A 13,736-nucleotide genomic window follows, 5' to 3' on the forward strand; every position below is an offset into this window, starting at 1 on the left:
AACTTAGTTTAGTTTGGTTTAGAGTTACTGCGCAGAAACAGGCCCTTTGGCCTTCCGAGTCTGGGTCGACCAGTGATTCCCATACACTTGCACTATCCTACACACTAGGGACAATTTACAATTCTTACCGAAGCCAATTAACCTACAAACCTGTACGTCTTTGGAGTGTGGGGGGAAACCGGAGCACCCGGAGGAAACACATACGGACACGGGGAGAACGTGCAAACTCTGTACAGACAGTACCCGTCGTCGGGATCGAGCCCGGGTCTTTGGCAGCAACTCTGCTGTTGCGCCACTGTGCCACCCCTGTTGCCAAATAATCTGTTGGCAAGCAACTACATCATCTGAAGACAGTCCCATCAAAAGTTATCTATAGGTGCACACAATAAATTTGTACATGCTACAAATACTAGAAAGCATAGAGAGAAAAAAAGTTTTAAATAAACTTATACATTCCATCATGATATCTACTGTTCTCCACCTTATTCTATCACCAACCTCCTCCTCACCTATGTCTTGGTTGCCTTCCATCTTCCAAATTATCCAAAACTCTGCTGGCCTTCAGAGTCCCTTACCTTCCACCATGCCACTGCTGATTTTTAGATAATAGAGATACAGCATGGAAACAGGCCCTCCGGTCAACCAAGTCTGCACCAACCAGCTATCACTCCGTACTAGCACTATCCTACACACTAGGGACAATTTACAACATTTACCAAAGCCTATTAACCTACAAACCTGCATGTCTTTGGGATGTGGGAGGAAACCAGAGCACCTGGAGAAAACCCACATGGTCACAGGGGGAACATACAAACTTTGTACAGACAGCAGCCATAGGTCAGGATTGAACAGGGGTCTCCGGTGCAGTAAGGCAGTAACTCTACCGCTACCCCACTGTGCCGGCCAGTATTTTAAAATCTCTGTGAACAGTTTATTCCTCCCCAATCTAATTCTCCAACTGCCTTCACCCTACCACTGACTTGCATCAGCTTCCGTCTTCCTAGGCCTCCATTTTATATAGAAACAAAGAACTGCAGTTGCTGGTTAATATTTATCATTCTCATGCTCAGATTCCTCTTAGTTATCCTTTTCTCCATCCAAAATGTCATCAGATTCCTGGGAGCTCTGTGTCTCTCCAGCTGGAAGCATGCAACAAAAGCTTTTCATTGTACCTCGGTACACATGGCAATAAGCTGAAACTTAAACCTCATTAGACACAAAAAGCTGGAGTAACCCAGGCAGTATCTCTGGAGAGAAGGAGTGGGTGACGTTTCAGGTCGATAACCTTCTTCAGAATGGTTAGGGATAAGGGAAACGAGACATATAGACAAAACTGCATTACTGTGCATATCTATTATTAGGAACTCAAGGCTCTCCCTGCTCAAATCTCTCCTTTTTTGACGAAATCTGGCCCGTTCTGTTCCTGTTATTTCTCCAGTCCTGAGTGGCAAGATCGGCATTTACTGCCCATCTCTAAATATCCTTCCATGGCCATGTTAGGGATTGACCACATGGGGGGGGGGGGGGTGTTAGATTTCTATGCTCTAGAATATCTCTAGACTATCTCCAGACACTTCTAGTAACATAATCATTTCACAACCACATTTGAAGGCGGCACGGTGATGCAGCGGTATAGCTGCCTAACAGCGCCATAGCTGCCTTACAGCGCCAGAGACCCAGGTTCCTGACTACAGACGCTGTGTAAACGGAGTTTGTACGTTCTCCCCGTGACTGCGTGGCTTCTCCCTGGGTGCTTCAGTTGCCTCACATATTCCATAGACATGCAGGTTTGTAGGTTGACTGGTTTCTGTAAATTGTAAATTGTCCCTAGTGTGTAGGATAGACCCAGTGTTCAGGTGATCATCCCATATTACAAAGATGTACGTGTTTCTAGGTTATTTGACTTTGGTCAGAATTGTAAAATTGCCCCTAGTGTGTAGCAATATGTTAGTGTACAGGGATCGCTGGTCGGCACGGACTCGGTGAGCCAAAGGGCCTGTTTCCATGCTGTATCTCTATAACTGAATAAACCACCATTCTCTTATATCTTCCCATATCTTCATTGGAATTTTTGTTTGTGTAAATCCCTCCGAAGCATCTTAAGGCATTTCACTGCAATAAAGGCACTTGATGAGTACAAGTCAGGAACATAGATGGCATTGTGGATTAGTCATTGGAGAAAAGATCTCAAATTAACTGCAGTCACATTTATGCAAGAATATAATAAACAGAAATATGACCAACCATGCTCTTCTGGGCACCATATCCGAGAAAGGTTGTGCTGGCTTTGAAGAGGGTCCAGAGGAGGTTTACACGAATGATCCCAGTAGGAATGAGTAGGTTAACCTATGATGAGCATTTGACGGCACTGGGCCTGTACTCACTGGAGTTTAGAAGAATGAGGGGGAACCTCATTGAAACGTACTGAATAAGGAATGGCTTGGGTAGAGCAGATGGGGAGAGGATGTTTCCACTAGTGGGAGAGTCTAGGACTAAAGGTCATAGCCTCAGAATTAAATGATGTTCCTTTTGAAAGGTGAGGAGGAATTTCTTTAGTCAGAGGGTAGTGAATCTGTGGAATTCTTTGCCACAGAAGGCTGTGGAAGTCAATGGATATTTTTAAGGCAGAGATAGATAAATTCTTGATTCGTACGAGTATCGGGAGTTATGGGACGAAGGCAGGAGAATGGGGTTAGGAGGGATGGATAGATCAGCCATGATTGAATGGTGGAACACACTTGATAGGCCAAATTGCCTAATCTGCTATCACTTATGACCTTGTGAAAAAATGTATCAAAATGTCAAATATTTCAAATCAGGGGAAAGTAATGAGTGATTGCGAGCTGCAGAACACCTCTAATGTTCCAATGCAGAATGGAAAGATGCTCTTATTTGTTTCTGAGATTTGATTATTTTTCTCTTTTCCTCTCTTTCTCCACAGCTTTCTTGTTGGCACATCAAGGTAAGCAACCTAATCTTCTCCATGTACCTGTATAAGTGTTCTTAAATGTTGCGATTGTCCCTGCCTCCTCCGGCAGCTTGTCCCATACACCCATCACTCCACTGTCGTACACCCACCCCTCTTTGTACCCATGTCCTCAATATTTTCCTGTGTGACTCCAGCTGACAGGAGACAGAGGGAAAACTGCTCGCAAATTGCATTTATGTGTTTTACATGTTGGTGATAGTGATTACAAATGCATCACTGAATAATTGGTATACATCATAATAATTCAGTCAAAGTGTTCATTGGTCAGTTAACCATGAATTTGGAAATGCCTATTTCCTTTGCTGTTTGTTAAACAATTGTATGCAATTTTACACTGTGCGATCTCTAAGCCAGTATTTCTGTGCACTTGCTCTGGTGCATGCATTACACAGTTCAGAGCAGTTTCACCCGAGCATGAAATGCCAATTTAGAGAGAAGCTGAGTTCAAAACATATTCTCTTGTTCAACTATCCTAAATGAACTATATTGGACAGCATTCTGAAAGCCTCCAATGCTCATGGTACCAGCCAATTCCATAAAATGGATTTTGACTTCTTGCTTCATGCCACCCTGAATGTGAGGAACACCGGGCAAACCTACAGCTCAGACAGTGTGTGGAATCAGCTTCGTAGCCCCTTTCGGACGAGGGAATATAATCACCTTATATAATAAGGGGCCTGAATTTTAAAATGGCCGTGTATAGCAATTTCTCGTGGTGAATCTCTGAAATTCCAGAAGGGTACAGAGATTAGGTCGTTGGAAGTATTTAAAGTCGGGGCAGATAAATCTTTGAAAGGACAGGGAATTGACGACCCATGGCAACTGGGGTGTTGAGGCAGGTATAGATCAGCCATGATCATATTGAATGGTGGGGCAAGCTAGAGAGGTGGGGTGACCTACTCCTTCTCCCATTTCCTTGTGTTCTTGAGTGTTCACTGAGCTGGGAAGGGAAAATGAAAGTGAAGAAGTGAAGTTTGGGAAGTGGGGAATGAGACATTTCTCCACACAAAGGCAAGGGAGATAGACAGAAGTGGAAAGGTAAATAGGTACTTTTAATTCAATTGCTTGAGGAAACAATGTACCTTGAAAGGAGAAGTGATGAGGGGGCGATATAAACTAAGTGCAGAGATTCATGATCTGGAAAACACTGGATGTTGGAAACATAGAGTATTTGTTTTGAGATTAATCTTGGATACATACTTCAAAAATAACTATTAGAGGAAGAACAAGAGTGGGTTGAACTGCCAACACATTCGGAGATCTGGCTGGATTTCTCTGTCCATGCTGCATGATTCAGTGATTCAAAGAATATGGAATATGTTCCCATAGCAATTAATCAATAACAAGAGAGTGCAAGCAAAGAAAACCAAAATCTAATAGCAGTATATAAAATTAGATGTATACAAGGTAGATAGTAAGAGTCTTCTCTTCCACAGTGGAAAGGGCTAATGCTGGAGGGCATAGATTTAAGTACAGAGGGGGAGAATTGAAAGGTGACGAAGGAGGCAAGTGTTTTTACAAAAGTAACTGGAATATGCTGCCGGGGAGGCGGTAGAAGCAGTTACGATAGCAATGTTTAAGAGGCATTTATACAGACATATGATCAAACAGGGAATAGAGGGAAGATAGACACAAAATGCTGGAGTAACTCAGCGGGACAGGCAGTATCTCTGGAGAGAAGGAATGGATGACGTTTTGGGTCAAGACCCTTCAACGTCACCCAATGCTTATATCCAGAGATGATGCCTGCCCTGCTGAGTTACTCCAGCATTTTGTGCCTATCTTTGATGTACACCAGCATCTGCAGATCCTCCCTACACAGGAATAGAGGGATATGGACTATATGCAGGCAAATGGGATTAGTTTAGACTGGCATCATGGTTGGTGTAAACATAGTGGGACAAAGGACCTGATTCTGTGCTGCATTATTCTGCATTCTAAATAAGACCTCTTTTTTAGTTTTAAGTTTTAGAGATACAGCGCGGAAACAAGCCCTTCAGCCCACCAAGTCCGTGCCGCCCCGCGATCCGCACACACTAACACAATCCTAAACACGAGGGACAATCTACAATTTTTTTTACCGAAGCCAATTAGCCTACAAACCTGTACGTCTTTGGAGTGTGGGAGGAATCTGGGGCACCTGGAGAAAACCCACGCAGGCCAAGGGTAGAAGAACGTGCAAACTCCTGACAGACAGCGCCCCAAGTCAGGATCGAACCCGGGTTTCGGGCTCAGTGAGGCAGCAACTCTACTGCTGTGCCACCGTGCCACCCTCTACCACTTGGCTCTAACGCAGTAGGGAGCATTGAGGCAGCACAGTGACGCAGCAGTGGAGTTGCTGCCTTACACACCAGACACTCGGGTTTGATCCTGACTACAGGTACCGCCTGTCAGGGTTTTACGTTCTCTCTGTGACCGCCCCAGTTTTCTCCGGCTGCTCCGGTTTCCTCCCACACTCCAAAAACGTACAGGTCTCTAGGTTAATTGGCTTCTGTAAATTGTAAATTGTCCCTAGTGTGTAGGATAGTGCTTGTGTATGGGGTGATCGCTGGTCGATGCAGACTCAGTGGGCCCATAGGGCCTGTTTTCACGCTGTATCTCTAAAGCCTAAAGTCTGAATTGGTCTGCACGATAAATCCTCAGCGCATGCGGCAGTATTTACTCTGTCTTTAAATTTCTGAGATCACAAGCATTGCTAGCTGTTGGTCTTTTGCTTCCTTTGAAACTGGAGGTTAAAAGAGGTCAAAGCTTTCAGATAATGAAACACATCAAATCCTACATGAGCTTCCTTTCATATCCTCAATTAATGAAAGGATGCGCTGGTGCATTGAAAGGATAGCGAATGTTGTTATTAATGTCAGCCTTTGCCCTGGGGTTGATCCCATGCACTGGGAAATAATCCACAACTCTTTAGAATCACTGGCCCAAGACTGCTCAAACTGAAGAGAAGGCATACAGGATGCTGCAGAAAATCTAAAGCACCAACATCGGGAGCGCACAGAACCTCTGCATAAACTATAGCAGGTGGTGGGGCTGCACGGTGACGCAGCGGTAGATTTGCTGCCTTACAGCGTCAGAGACCCAGGATCGATCATGACTACGGGTGCTGTCTGTACGGAGTTTGTACGTCCTCCCCGTGACTAGTGGGTTTTCACCGGTTGCTCCAGCTTCCTCCCTCACTCCAAAGATTTACAGGTTTGTAGGTTGTAGCGTGATAAAATTGTAATTTGTCCCTAGTGTGTGTAGGATAGTTAGTATGCGGGGATTGCTGGTCGGCATGGATACAGTGGGCCGAAGGGCCTGTTTCTACGTTTTATCTCGAAACTAAATTAAACTAAAGTAAACTTTGGTACATTCAATGGTCATTTGCCTGCCAGCATCTTCCAACACCATCCGTTGTGGACTTACGCAGGGCACCAACTGCAGGCTTCATCACATTCACCTTCTTTGGATGCTCCAATACTGACAGAGGGAAAACTAACTTTGTATTTGTAATATATGAGGGAAATGCTTTAAGAAATTAGTGGAATTTTATATATATTTCTAAGTAAATATATAGGAAAAACCTCCCATCTATGAAATTTTGTCAAATCTAATCTCCCAGTTTATGCCAGATTTTCCATGGATTTTATACATTTTCTGATCCAACATTAACCTAGCAGTGGAGACACAAGGAACTGCAGATCTTGAGCAAAATACTGGACTATTCTGAATCAGTCTGAAGAAGGGTCCAAAGTGGATATATCACCTGCCCATTCCTTCCGCAGAAGGAATGATCTGCTTGACCTTTAGAGCATACAGCATTGAAATGGGCCCTTCAGCCCAACTCGTCCCTGCCGACAAAGCAAGTCCTATTTGAGTGGTGAATCTGTGGAATTCTCTGTCACAGAAGGTAGTTGAGGCCAGTTCATTGGCTATATTTAAGAAGGAGTTAGATGTGGCCCTTGTGGCTAAAGGGATCAGGGGGTATGGAGAGAAGGCAGGGATGGGATACTGAGTTGGATGATCAGCCATGATCATATCGAATGGCGGTGCAGGCTCGAAGGGCCGAATGGCCTACTCATGCACCTATTTTCTATGTTCTGTGTTTCTATGACCACATTTGGCCCATGTCCCTCTAAACCTTTCCTATCCATGTACGTGTCCAAATGTTTTTCAAATGTAGTTATAGTACCTGCCTCAACTACCTCTCTGGCAGCTATTTCCATACACCCACCACCCTCTGAACGACTTACTCTCATGAATAATCCTTATGAAATAGTTTTTGCCCATTTATTAATTGGAGTTGATAGGGAAAGGATATGTTATCTGTAAAACACGTTTTCAACTTTGGTTAGAACAATAATGGGGCTACATGGTATAGAAATATGTTAATGATATAGGTAATAACATTGCATTTGGCTTCATAGATCAAAAATAATTAACCTAACTTTAAGAATTTTGAAAGTATTGCTTGAATCGTTGAATGAAATAATTAATAATGTTAATTAAATTTATGGGAAAAATTGCAATTAAATAGCACCTTTAATATTTAAAAAATCCTATGGCATTTTAGTGGAATATAATGGAGCCATAGATGGATATAGATGCCCAAAAGTCTTGTCAAAAAGGTAAAATTTAAAGAACAACCTAAAGGAGGAGAGAGGGGGAGAATTGGAGAAGGAAATCCAGACTTTGAAACTTGTACCAAAAAAGCAGAAGTGCATGAGTGGCTTAAATAGGAATATTGTGGAATTTTGTATGTTGTATGTAAGTGATAGGAGCAGATTTAGGCAATTCGGCCCATCAAGTCTTCTCCGCCATTCAATGATGGCTGATCTATTTCTCCCTCCTAACCCCATTCTCCTGCTTTCTCCCCATAACCCTTGACACCCATACTAATCAAGAATCTATCTATCTCTGCCTTAGAAATATCCATTGACTTGGCCTCCGCAGCCTTCTGTGGCAAAGAATTCCAGAAATTCACCACCCTAGACTAATAAAATTCCACCTCATCTCGGCCCTAAAGGAACGTGAATTAATTCTGAGGCTATGCCCTTAGGTCTTAGACTCTCCCACTAGTCGAAATATCCTCTCCACATCCATTCTATCCAAGCCTTTAACTATTCGGTAAGTTTCAAAGAGGCTTCCCCTCATCCTTCTAAACTCTAGCATCTACAGGCCTAGTGCCGTCAAACGCTCACATATGTATGTTTATAGAGCTGAAAGGGATTACAGAGGGAAGGCAGGACCCGATTCTTAGAGTAAACATAAACCTACTCTCCACGTTAGCTTTCTGTTGAAGAAGTTTACTATACGAACAGTACATGGCATCTTTTCAGTGGTGTGAGACTGAGTCAATTGATCTGCCTTCCTAATCCTGCACATACTTGATCTTGGATGTGAAGAGCCAACCTCACACTCGCTCCACATCATAGAGTCCGCCAGTGTATCCCCACTGACAATAAGGCCAGAGATGGCATAGTGCAGAAACCTCATGCCCTGGAGTACCCTGACAAGCTCTAACAGGAGGTGGAACAGGAGGAAAGCTTTGTCTCCTGTCAAAGCTGTAATTTCACTTAAATGTCTCTGACACTAAAACAATAATTTTGAGGTCATCAAACAAAATACTGAACACATTTTAACCCAGTGTTAACACAGAGAATCAGTCACACAGCATGGATACAGGCCTTCGACCCAACTTGCTGACTCGTTTACACTCATCCTACCTGCCTGCATTTGGCCCATTTCCCTCTAAACCTTTCCTATCCATGTACTTGTCCGTGTACCAATGAAAATAGCCAGGAATAATTAAACAGTGCCAGAATTACGGGAGATAAACTTGGCCTCCATTTGGTCCTAGGCACCAAGCTTGGAATCCAGCGGCAGGAAATCCCAGCCAGGTGGGCCCCACCAGCTTGAGACATGTGGAGTGCAGTGATCAAGTATGGTGATAGATGGGCTTCCCTGAATCCATCAACAAATTTCAGATGCAGTGTGGATGGGACCAGTGCCCAGGCTTATTTCAGACTGAATGGTTGAATGCTAGCAGCTTCATTTAGAACCACTGATTGATAGGGTAAATGCATAGAGACTTTTATCCAGAGTAGGGGAATCGAGAACCAGACAGCATAGGTTTAAGGTGATGGGGGGGGGAGATTTAATCGGAACCCAAGTGGCAGCTTTTTCACGCAAAAGGTAGTGGTGTATGGAACGAGCTGCCAGAAGAGGTAGTTGAGGCAGGTACTATCACAATGTTTACGCAACATTTAGACGGGTACATGGATAGGATAGGTTGAGAGAGATATAGGCCAAGTGCAGGCAGGAGGGACTAGTGTAGATGGGGCATGTTGGTTGGTGTGGGCAAGTTGGGCCGAAGGGCCTGTTTGCACGCCTTATGAAACTATGATACTGGCCAAGTCCAGCACAGTTTGTCTTGACATGTTTCAATACACTATTCATGTTTTTACAACACTACCTGCAGTTCAGGTAAACTCCCTTCCCTCTTGTTACTGACTTCTGCCAGTGCTTTGGCTTTGTTGAAAACAAAACGTCAGGGATTGTAATAAGTGGAGGTTAAAACATGACGCGTGGCATTTAACATTTCAAACCACCGTAGTGCATTTTGTTTCAACGCTTCACCCAACAGGGACACCTTGTGTGAAATTTATTGCTGTAATTTTGGTTTTAGTATTTTAATTTAGAGTTACAATGTGGCAACAGGCCCTTAGGCCCACCTAGTCTGTGCTGACCAGTGATCCTCGTACACTAGCCCTATCCTACACTCTAGGGCTAATTTACAATTTTCACCAAAGCCAATTAACCTACAGACCTGCACATCTTTGGAGTGTGGGAGGAAACCGGAGCACCCAAGGAAAACCCACGTAGGTACAGGGAGAACGTACAAACTCCATACAGACAGCACCCGCAGTGAGGATTGAACCCAGGTCTCTGTAAGACAGCAGCTCTATACACTGTGCCACTCTGCTGCCCTGAACAATCTAAACAATTGGATGAAGTGGTTCTGGTTTAGTGTTCAGTATTTCACAAGCCAGTGGAGGGGTGATGTCTCCATCGTGGTTGCATTATTTGCCAAGTAGGGATGTGGATAGAACTGTTCAGATGGACCAAATTTAGTTTTGGTTGCAACTCGCCCCGTGATTAAGGCTGGGCTTCTGGTGTGTGCTACTGATGCAGACCAGTACTTTATGCTAGTGGGATGATGAGGGATAGGCCCAGACAGCTGTTTGCTGTTGTCTACATTTGCAGAATGGAAGACTAGTGAGCTCCAGCAGTCCTCATAGACAATGATTTTGCTGCCCGTCCCGCTGAATTACTCAATTTTTTGTGTCTACCTTCAGTTTAAACCGGCATCTGCAGTTCCTTCCTACACAGTTGCTTGAGCGCCCGATGTAAAATAATGCCATGCACTGATTTAATTGTAATCTCTCTCCAGCCGTGCCATTTTGGGTAAAATCCTAAGAATGGGCTTGGGTGATAGACACAAAATGCTAGTGTAACTCAGCAAAATAGGTCACAACTCTGGAGAGAAGGAATGGGTGACGTTTCGGGTCAAGACCTTTCTTCAGACCTAAGTGTGGTTTAGGCAGAAACTCTCATCGCGTCATCAAATCTTTGACAGCTTCATATTGGGAAGAAGGTCTGAGTGTCTACCTCATCTATGCCTTTCATAACGTGATATTCTTCCATGAGGTCTCCCTTCAGCCTCCAACACTCTAGAGAAAATAATCCACGTTTGTCCAACCTCTCCTTACAGTTAATACCCTCTAATCCAGACAGCATTCTTTTCACACCTTATATGTTCTATGTACAATACAATACAATACAATACAATACAATACAATTTATTTGTCATTTGAACCCCATTGAGGTTCAAACGAAATGTTGTTTCTGCAGTCATACACACAAGAAAGAACCAAGACACGACACAATTTACACAGACATCCATCACAGCGAGGAGGAGATGCGCTGTGATGGATAAGGCAAAAACTTATCACTCCCCTGCACTCCCCATTCCCCTCCCGATGTCAGTCAAAGCCCCCGGCGGGCGATGGCAATTGTCCCGCGGCCATTAACGCCGCGCCGGGTGATGCAAGGCCCTGCTCCGGGTCTTGTTGTTGGAGCCCCCGGCGGGCGCTAGCAAAGTCCCGCAGCCATTCCAAGCCGCACCGGGCGATGATGTAAAGCCCCGCTCCAGGCACTCTTCAACCCCGCAACTCGGGCGGGTGAAGTCACCGTTGCGGAAGCCCTGAAAAGCGGTCTCCCAGCAGGGACCCGCGGGCTCCCGGTGTTACTGTCCACCAGACCTGCGGTAAGCCTCCGAATCTCCGGGGTCAGGTCGCAGCCGCGCGCCACCACAGCTCCACCCGCTCCGAACTCGGCCAGCTACACGATGGTGAGCAGGTCAGCAGGCTCCGTGACTGGAGCCCCAGGTCGTTCCTGCTGGAGGCCGCTCCACGTTGCAACCCAATGACAACGGAGACCCGACAGAGAAAAGGCCGGGTTCTCCGTGCAGGGGATAGGTTTTAAAAGTTTCCCCCACCCCCACACACACACACATACACAAAAAAATAAAATAAAAACTACATTCAAACGAGACAAAAAACAATAAAAAGACAGACGGACTGCAGAGGCCGCTGCGACGTGAGTCGCGCCGTCCACCTTTCCCCATTTTGTTTTCCTCTCCCCTGACTCTCAGTCTGAAGAAGGGTCTCGACCCGAAACGTCACTCATTCTTTTTTATCCAGAGATACTGCCTGAGTTACTCCAGCAATTTGTGTCTATCTTCAAAGTAAACCACCATCTGCAGTTCCTTCTTACACATATGATTCTTAGGAAATTGGGATCCTGATCCTTTTTTAGCACCCTGATTTGCATACCACATCTGGAATATAAATAGTTGATAGACTTTGTTTGTACCTGTGGCAAAATACATCAGGTGCTGAATGAATCTGAGGAATAATTGGAGCGTTGTGATGATTGGACCACATGTTGCAGACCATAAAATAAATACAACTCAACATCGTAAAACAATGAATTGCAGATGCTGGTTTACACCAAAGATGGACACAAAGTGCTGGAGTAACTCAGCAGGTCAGGCAGCGTCTCTGGAGGAAAAGGATGGGTGATGTTTCGGGTGAAGAAGGATCTGAATAAGGATCCCAACCCGAAACGTCATCTATCCTTTTCCTCCAGAGATGCTGCCTGGCCTGCTGAGTTACTCCAGCACTTTGTGTCCATCTTTGGTATTGTTATGGTAGGTGACGTTTAGGGTTGGGATCCACTGGCATTGTCCGTAAAGCCAACAGTTTTAAACCTGGGTTTTAGGATGGACGGTGATTTTAAACTAGATAAACAAATAGGCGCGGTGGTTAAGTCCAGCTTCTTTCACCTAAGGAAGCTGGCAAAGGTGAAGCCCATTCTCGAGCGGCAGCATTTTGAAACAGTAATCCATGCCTTTATTACATCTAGGCTGGATTACTGTAACGCACATTACTCTGGAGTTGCATGATCTTCATTGGCTCGTCTCCAGCTTGTTCAAAATGCCTCTTAACCGGAACTCGAAAGAGGGAGCACATTACGCCAATTTTGGCCTCCCTTCACTGGCTCCCAGTGCACTTTCGAGTTCATTTTAAAATTATTTTATTTGTTTTTAAATCGTCGAATGGGCTCGCCCCGCCTTACCTCTCTGAGCTGCTCCACCCATACGCTCCTGCCCGGTGCCTCAGGTCAGCTGATCAGCTGCTCCTTGAGGTACCAAGGTCTAAGCGGAAGCTCAGAGGGGATAGAGCCTTTTCTGTTGCTGCTCCGGCACTCTGGAACACCTTGCCGTTGCACATCAGACAGGCCCCCTCACTGTCCATCTTCAAATCCACCCTAAAAACTCATTTTTATTCTCTGGCTTTCGACACTGGCTGAGACATTGCTCCTGTTTTTAGTGCTTTTAATGTATTTTAATTTTTACTGTTTTATAGTCCTTTGTTTTACGGTTTTTAATGGTTTGTAATAACTTCTTGTCCATGAGTTCTCATGTACAGCACTTTGTGGCAACTGCAGTTGTTTAAAGTGCTTTATGAATAAAGTTATTATTTATAAATAAAGTTATTATTATTCTTCAGACCCTTCTCACCCGAAACCTCACCTATGCTTATCCTCCAGAGATGCTGCCTGACCCGCTGAGTTACTCCTGCACTTTGTGCCTATTTTAGCTTAAAATGATTATCAGTCTCTGAATTCTCAAATAAATTTCCATCCTTCCAGTATTTAATAGATCTGATCATCCTCACAACAGATTAAAAACCAATTTGCCACATGCAGATTACCTATAATTACCCATTCATACAATCATCTCAGGCAGCATATATTAAATCTAAATCCTTTTTTATACGCTCTAATTATTAACGTTTCTGTGCCGAAGGTCTAATTTCCAAAGCACTTGTGGGAGCGAGGAACCTGTAGGCTTCTTAATGATTTGTAACCCAGGGAAGTAAACATATTAGCTTAAGATAGACACAAAAAGCTGGTGTAACTCAGCGGGACAGGCAGCATCTCTGGAAAGAAGAAATGGCTGACGTTTCGAGTCGAGACCCTTCTTCAGACATAGTAGCTTCTTCATTTCAGTCTTCCTGACCGGGGGAAAGTCGACTACTGCATTTGTCTTTGGTGAAAGCAAGCAATCAGAAGTGCAAGATGATGGACAATGACAGGGGTGACCTCGGGGTCTCTTCCAGATTGAACATCAAAAGCA

The 13,736-nt window shown here is 44.4% G+C and overlaps 1 protein-coding gene across 3 annotated transcripts in view; it reads left to right on the top strand.

The window, feature by feature from the left end:
- The window catches only part of slc8a3 (solute carrier family 8 member 3), a 392,649-nt gene that overhangs the window by 290,338 nt on the left and 88,575 nt on the right, over window positions 1-13,736 (top strand). For all 3 annotated transcript variants that reach the window (XM_055640820.1, XM_055640817.1, XM_055640818.1), the window contains one exon: window positions 2,942-2,962. In XM_055640820.1, the coding sequence (XP_055496795.1) occupies window positions 2,942-2,962 (21 nt within the window). The remainder of the gene's footprint in view (window positions 1-2,941; window positions 2,963-13,736) is intronic.

This window comes from Leucoraja erinacea, chromosome 9 (genome assembly GCF_028641065.1).
Source record: "Leucoraja erinacea ecotype New England chromosome 9, Leri_hhj_1, whole genome shotgun sequence".
Lineage (NCBI taxonomy): Eukaryota > Metazoa > Chordata > Chondrichthyes > Rajiformes > Rajidae > Leucoraja > Leucoraja erinaceus.